The sequence below is a fragment of the Galendromus occidentalis genome, unplaced genomic scaffold (assembly GCF_000255335.2).
Source record: "Galendromus occidentalis unplaced genomic scaffold, Mocc_1.1 scf7180000075903, whole genome shotgun sequence".
Lineage (NCBI taxonomy): Eukaryota > Metazoa > Arthropoda > Arachnida > Mesostigmata > Phytoseiidae > Galendromus > Galendromus occidentalis.
This window is the reverse complement of record NW_003803893.1, coordinates 1-8,251: the sequence shown is the minus strand read 5'-3', so window position 1 is coordinate 8,251 and position 8,251 is coordinate 1. Positions and strand designations below refer to the sequence as shown.

At 50.2% G+C, this 8,251-nt stretch overlaps 1 protein-coding gene across 1 annotated transcript; it reads left to right on the top strand.

Moving 5' to 3' along the window:
- The first annotated feature begins 163 nt into the window (after positions 1–163).
- LOC100904447 (uncharacterized) lies at positions 164–2,920 on the top strand. Its single transcript, XM_003738354.1, has 2 exons — positions 164–320; positions 402–2,920. Exons 1-2 carry the CDS (start codon positions 164–166, stop codon positions 2,918–2,920), a joined length of 2,676 nt encoding a protein of 891 aa, XP_003738402.1.
- Positions 2,921–8,251: the final 5,331 nt, after the last annotated feature.

Sequence of the window (8,251 nt, the reverse complement as noted above, 5' to 3'; positions counted from 1 at the left end):
TTTCCAGCAGTTCAAAATCGCCGAGGACGACAGAACATTTCTTCGTTTTCTGTGGCCGCTCGGCGTCAGCGAAAATCCCCACGCAAGGGTCCAGGAGTTTCGGGCCAAGAGATTGGATTTCGGCCTCGTCTGTTCTCCATACTTGCATTGCCGAGGGGTGAAGATGCATCTGGAAGAATGTCAAAAACACTTCCCGGAAGACAGAGAATTCATCTCTGAGATTATGCAGCATATATACATGGACGATGCTATATTAGGATCAAACTCGCTCCAGGAAGCGAAATACAGGATCCAAAGAGCATTCCTGTTCTTCGACAGAGGTTCCTTCCCTCTGAAGAAATGAAAAAAATCCAATTCACAAGAGCTCGGCGATTTCATTAAGGAAATCTCCACCGTTCCAGAACCGATCGTCAACGTCAGTCAACCGACAGCTAAATTCCTCGGGATCCCATGGAATCAACAGGCAGACGTTCTCTCGGTCCCCACGGAAAAGGCATTGAAGACGCTGAAGGCAGGCGACCCTACGAAAAGAAGATTACTCAGGGGACTAGCCAGCATTTTCGATCCGCTAGGCATAATAGCTCCGTTGGTCATGAATTCGAAAATTCTCCTGCAGACGCTGTGGAAAGCAAAGCTCGGCTGGGACTCGGTTCTCAAAGACGGACAAGCCGAGGATTATCGCTCCTTCATAAGTTTAATAGAGGAAGCAAATAATCTTACCGTCCCGAGACACATGTTTCCCCAATCCGCGAGAAAGAAATCGTACCAGCTCCACGTGTTCTGTGACGCGTCACTGAAAAGCTTTGGATGTGTCGTGTACATCCGAGAAGTAGCGCCCGGGGAAAGACCAAAAATCTCGTTCGTCGCGGCGAAAGCGAGAGTAGCTCCGGTGAAACAGTCAACGATTCACAGACTTGAATTACTGGCGGCACTCATCGGAGCTCGGCTTTCAGGAAATATCATCGCCTCAATAAACCCGCCGCCAATATCAACACACTACTACTCCGACAATTCGAGCGTGATCGGATGGATCCGCTCCAGGCCAGAAAGCTTTCGGCCCTTCGTCGCAAACAGAATTCGCCGAATCCAGGCGCTCACGAACAATGCAAGATTCAACTACGTGAGAAGCGCCGAGAATCCAGCGGATATCATTTCAAGAGGATACGACATTTCCAGGCCGGAGACGAGGAAACTCTGGTTCTCGGGACCGGAATGGCTCCAACACGATGAAGAACGACTCGGTCAGAAAGTGGCCACAGAAAACGCTGCACTCTCTCGGAGGACCGATATAGCTGTCTCAGATCCCGAAAGAAAACCGAAGGTCTCGACTTGCTTGAGCGCGGTACGAGATCACACCGTCTCGAAACACGACGTTTCCTTCGAGAACACATTTTCATCGTGGCGGAAGAGCGTTCGATTCTGGTCTCTCATGTTACGCCTGAAGGAGAAGGCTCATCTTGCTCGGCAACGCATACTCAATAAAGAGAAAGCGACGCCAACAGGAAGAAGGTTCAATGAAATCGATGCCTCGGAGATGATATCAGCGAGATCAAGCCTCATACAGCTTATTCAGAAAACACACTTCACGGAAGAATACGAGAACCGCTGCACGAATATAAAGAAGACGAGCGTTCTCTATCAATACACGCCATTCTCAGACTCAAAAGGCTTCATCAGATGCAGAACCAGATTAGAGCGATCTCGCGACCTCACGGAAGATGAAAAATATCCGATATTACTTCCAGCAGACTCTAATCTGTCGTCGCTAATCGTGAAGGACATTCACGAAAACAGATGCTTCCATTCAGGTGGAGTCTCAGCAATACTCCACGCCCTCAGGGAAGATTTCCTATTGATACACGCTCGGCGTATCAGCAGGAAGATCATTAGCAAATGCCAGTTATGCAAGATTTTCAACAGCAAGGCAGCGCAGCTCCCCACACCGGCATTACCATCATTTCGGATCGAGAGGAGTCCACCATTCCGCCACACGTTGGCCGACTTCTGTGGCCCTTTCCGTTACAAACGAGATTCGGGCGAAGTCGGAAAAGCATATATATTGATCTTCACTTGCGCCGTATCAAGAGCAGTCTACCTGGAACTCACGACGGACTTGTCTACAGCGGAGGTGCTCGGCGCCCTTCAGAAATTCGTAAACCGATTCCCCTCCGTTCGTTTCTTACTCAGCGACAATGGAGCTTCCTTCGTCAGGGCAGCAAAGGAATTGAAGCTCATTTACGAACATATCAAAGAAGGAAACATCAAGAGATGGCTAGCAAATTCCTTCATCGAATGGAAATTCGCCACTCCCGCGGCACCTTGGACACAGGGGGCAGTTGAGCGCATGGTACAGTCAGTCAAACGACCACTACGTAAAGTGCTCGGCACGAATATCCCACACTTCAGGGATTTCGAGATCATTATTTCGGGCATCGAATCCATGATCAATCGACGACCAATTACAACAGTGGCCTCGGGCACGGACTCTAGGGAAGCGCTCAGCCCAGCTAACCTCATTTACGGACATTCAGGGGACTCTATATTCCCGCAACACTCTATCAAACCGATCAACCCAGTGGATGCCGACAAAATTGTTTTCTCGAAAAGATGGCTATATCAGCAAAAGATCATGAATGCATACTGGAAAAGGTACCAGAAGGAATATCTACTTCAGCTCCGGACAGCCCACAACAGACTACCGTTGGAGGCTCGGCCTTTAAAGATTGGGGATATTTGTCTACTAGAAGATTCGAATCACAACAGAGCGTTATGGCCACTATGCAAAGTCGTCTCATTCCCGGAACTGGCCCAAGCTGGAAAATCAAGAACGTGCACGATCCGGACAGCTAGGGGCCAGCTACTGACCAGACCCATCAGGAATCTATATCCCATAGTCTCGGACACACCAGAAACTCAATAGCTACGCCAAACCGATCTCGCCTCCTCGGAGCGATCGAGAGCCTCAACCTTACAGCGAAAAAGAGAACACGTCAAGATTAATCAAAAAAGGGATATTATTGTCGATACCATAATTTTATGGAAGTTCGGCCGGGCCGGATCCCCTGGCTTCCCAGCTGGGAGGCCCAGTACGCCGGGCGTGCCAACGCGCCGTCCGTTCTTCTCTGCGGGCCCGCCGCCGGGCCGTTCGTTCCTCGCGGATCACCTGTCGCCGGACGACCTTGTCATCATGGATTTTTAGAAGCCACGGCCGGGCCTTGGCGATCCAAAGCCGGGCGCGTTCGGCCTCTCCGTCGCTCTCCGTCTCACTGTCCTCCAGCCATGAGGACGGACTGCTGGATTCTGACGTCTCGTCCGGGACGATTCCAAATCGGGCGTACACCCGACGTCGGATGTCGGTGTAGTCGGGGAGTGGCTGGCCGGGCCGTAATAGAGCTTTATAAGCCTCGTACGAGCGGCGAACAACCGCCAACATCTGTTCGGCCGGCCGAGCCGGACAATATTCTAACGGCATTATTTGTTGGGCGCCGGGCGCCTGAATGGTAGCGCCGGGCGCCGAGCGGTCGGCCGTCCGGGCCTCAGAGACCTCCCGGAGGCGGCGGAGGAATTCTTCACACTGCCACGGGAACGGGATGGCAAACCTGGGAGGGGAACTAAGCATAAAGGCACAGCACCGGAGGAACTACGACGGAATGCGAGCATCGGAACAGCATAATTGAAATAAAAGGAAACGCAATAACTCACCGCAGCATGCGCGGCATCGGCGGATACGCAGTAGCGCCGGGCGCCCTGGCATAGCGCTCCGAGAGCCGCACCTCAGTCGACGCGCGAAGATAAGGCGCTCGTTCAGCGGGCGAAAACTCCCCCCAGACGACCAGGGCGATAGCCCGGACATCTGCCTGGTTGTACAACTGTAACACGGGTTCCGCAGCCGAGAGGTCCCGCTGAAATATCCCAAATGGGGACGTCTCCGGGGAACCTCGCCGTCTGGGAGACCACGCGGCAGGTTGCATGTTGTAGCAGGTAAAACACTGGGTGATGTGTATCCGCGAAAGCAAGTCGAGAAAGTGAAGGTCCCTCGTTCGTCGAACGACGTTGCAGCGAGATTTCGAGAGAGGAGGATGGGACCGGAAGGCGCGAAGAAGAAACATGAAGCGAAAAATGTTGAATATAAAGGAAACATCGTACTCCAATTTCGGCGACATCCCAGCACGGCCGGAATTCGAGAAAGCTGGCTTGGGATTTCCTTCCGAAATCCGGGGGGGGAGTGTCACGAACGGGCTCCTCGGGAGCTCCGTTGCGGTGATCGCGTGACATGCACACAACAACAGCACATGCACAAATACGCACAACACCCTCACAACAGAGCCAGGGATGGCACTGATCCCGGTCGTAGGAGCTCGGCTCTCTTTCTCCCTGCCTAATAACTATAACCTTACCATTACGTGTGTAAATCATTTATTGGAGAAAATCATATCATATCGCATAAATAAATACTCCGCGCGGCGATCTGCACTGACAAGTTTAGAGGTTCGCCCTCAGCGAACGGAGATCAGAGACCGAGGCGGAAAACCCATCCGCACCGGAAATCGGTCATCACCATCGATAATCGGGGTCGCCATCTTGATGAGCGATCAAGAGTGAACTAATCCGTCAATTGGTGTGACATCGTGTGCGCAAGCGTTGTCATATTAATAGCTCTAACCGTAGTCGCGATAACCACATTTATCGGACTCGGTCCAGTCTCACAGACGATAAAGTCAGTTGGGTCCCCAGACCCCTCTGACCCGTCTCCGATTAGTTTTTCCTCGGGAAATCATCCCGAGTCAGTGCAGATCACCCGCTCTCGGAGCTAAGAATACATTTCACCGTGTCATTTCTTAGTAGACCCGCGGGGTGTTCCTCATAGCTGTAATCTCGGTGGTCACCTCTAGAACAACTGTGCTTGATGACCCAATCGACACAGTATGAGGAGTGACGACTTTGACCAGACTCGGAGTAACCTTCGGAGTCATAAAACTGCTTGAAGCGGTGATAGTAGAGGATGGTCTAGCTGACGAGGTTGAAACAGACTTCGAAGTGGTGGAAGTGGTTGTAGTAGTAACCTCGCTCCGTTATGTGGAAAACGAGGTCCTTGTTTTGGTGGTCGAGATTGCATGGGTTGCTTCCGCCACCACGAGGTCATGAATCGGCGCTATTTTGATCGAAGGAACCGGAAGAGAAGTTTCCACACCAAATGAAGAGCTTGAAACAGCCATGATACGATCAGGAGAAGCAGCGACCCAATGGTGCTTATGATCTCTCCTATAGTTGTGAGGATCCTCCGTCGTACGAATCTGGCCAGGACTGATCTTCTCGGGCGTCCTTAAAAATTGTAAAATCGGAGTTACTCGGAGAACCTCCTCTGAACGAAATCCGACGATGGATGCAGGGCAAAAACGGCGTGAAACTGTTGAGGACCAGAGTACTCATTGTGATTGGAGTACCCATCTCGGTAATGGTTGGCCTGATCAAGGTTGAAGCCACCTGGGTAGTACTTGACAAAGCTACCGCAAGAAGAAACACAGAGGATGACTGTGAAGAAGCCGAGCCCTCAGGAATAAATTCCCATGACAGAAACAGAGACAAACTAGGTAAAGTAGAATATCTCAACGCCACGGTTGAGGATTCAATTCTGGTAGAAGAAGACTCCGAGCTCGAAAAAGTCGGAGAAAAAAAGCCAAGGCCAGTAGCGCCTACGACACTACCGTGTTATGGGACGTGAAAACGTCTCTCGTCTCTCTCGCTCCAGTCTGGATTTTGTTATCCATCCCTTAGGATTATCTAGTCTACAAATTATTGAAATAGCAATGATGCATGCATTTTAATCAAATCATCGGTGATTTCACTTGATATCTTTCTTCGGCAACGGTTCTTCTCGCGGATTTTCTGTCGGCAGGACTCTGAGTTCCCCGAACTCGCATCTTAAACCTTCTGTTTTCCACCATTTCAAGAGCTCTTCCATATCAGCGTCTTCTGGTTCTTCTCGGGCGAACTTGAACACCGTATTGGTCGTCGCCGTCAGTGATTTGATTCCCCTGTACTCTCTGACGGAAGCATTGGTAATAGTAATGCAGTCTCCTTCAGTTTCATCCAGTTTGTGCGCCTGTTCTGACCATAAATCGAGAGTAACGATCATTCTTGAACTGTGAACCATTGAAGCAAATGTGGCCATCGGATCTCATTCGCACTGAGAGTCAAGAATGCTGTAGGTTTTCCGAGCTGACGAATCATCGCGAACAGATCCTTTTTCCTCGATGACCAATACTGCATCGAGTTGGGAATAGTTTTCATGAAGGCTTGATTTGTCTCCACCAAATGTTCCACGAATTGTCGATCTTCTATCATGGATCTAGTCAGCTGTGCTGTAGTCCGTAGGCAACGATACATATTCTGAATGCCATCACGAATCCGGAAACGGAGGATTTTCATTGCCATGAACAGCACATGCTGGGGGGTAACACCTCGTCGATCAGATCTTCTTATTTCTGACGTACACATAGTGTAAGATGTTGCTCGAACCCCGTCCTTGATTTTCCGTCCAACACCGAAGTATATCGCAGGGAACGAAAGCTCCTCTGCGAATGTGTCAAAAAGAATGCACTCGGGTGTTTTGTGCTGGCCTGGAGCGATATCTAAACAGAGATCCTCATTCCACAACATTGTTTGCTGTCGTAAATTGATCAGCTCTGATTCCGGAGCATCATCGGTGCGGATAGACTCAACATGATCGGATCCGTCATCCCGTGTTCCGCAATTCGGCAACGACTCATCAACAACTTCAGACCAATTTACCCTGATACCATAGTATTTGTACAAAGGCTGCTCAACTAGATATTCCAGCCAGGCCTTCACGGTGGACTTTTTGACGAAGCCACTCAGATAAGAGGATTTATGGATGATGCTTTTTTTAAATTGACGTTGAAAGAGTGATCGTCTTCCAATGATCGCGGTAAACTCTGTACCATCGTGTTGACATCAACTGGGACATTGATGACTTGACCGACAATACCGTAACAACCGTCACGACGCAAACGGCGTATTTGCATGTAGGAATTCTCGGGAGACAAGTCGCTCGCTTATGGGGTCTAGCTGAGGCAAGCCTGATGGTTTTGGTGGATACCTATAGCCATTCGTCACGCTCATCGGCGGAACTTTTGTCGCGCCGAGATGTGCTGTAACATGAGGAACAGAGCCGAAATCGCGTGGTATCGTCCTCCGGGAAGTGAGTCGATAGGAAGGTCGCCATCGAAGAGGTGACCGTTTTCAGATCACGGAGGAACCAGAGGCGATCACAGACGTCGCATTTATGGCCGAATTCATTCTCCATAAAGATTTGCTTAAAACGGCCAGTCGCTCGAGACCACCCGATTTCGTACTCTGCACCTCGTGTAAAATCAGTAGCCTCGACGAGGTCCGTCTCACATACCTCTGGATCGAATGACATTGCGTCACTTTCTGTGATCGCCTCTGACTCGACATGATCCGTCCCCGTATGACTCGATCCTGGTGCGTGACGTTGTCGCGCCCGACCATGACGCCGATCTCTCTGAGGAGGTTCGGGGTCTCTTACGGGAAGATTCTCCTCTTTCTGCGCGACGCTTCCGTTGCTGTAAACTACGAGTCTTCGGCCTCATGATGAGCATCCGATCGACATCGTTATTCGTAATCGCTCGAAATCGCACTCCGTTAGGTGTGGAAATCCTGCCCCGATCCCCATAGCCTCACCCCTTGAAACGCTTCTGCAGCCCTCATATTTTGGTACAAGCCTGATGCTCAAAGCGGTGCATTTGCGAGTTGCGATTGTGAGGAGAGAAGCGATAGGAACAGAGAGCCCGTCAGTGATCGCGATAGTCAATTCTTCTCTGACTACGCTTGTGTCGATCGGTCAGTACTCAGTACTTTGAGTCGAAATCATCGATGCAACTGATGCGATTCATGCTTATCTACCGACGTTCATCGTACCAGCGTACTGCATCCACTGAATTTTATGGAAAACGGAAATTCATGCTCTCTTCCACACAGTTTCAAGGGGTGTTTTGATCGTGACGGGAATATATTAAGGAGCATTCTGATTTCCATGATTTCTAGCCACGATCGTCTCCCGTAAATTTGCGATCATTAGACATCAATTCCGTGGAAATCCGTCGAGTACTTGATGAGTTTTAGCCCCGTGAAATGTTACAAAAAACGCTGCATGATGACGAAGTTTTTCTCGAAATACCCCCAGCCTTTTGAAAGACGTTTTCACGTC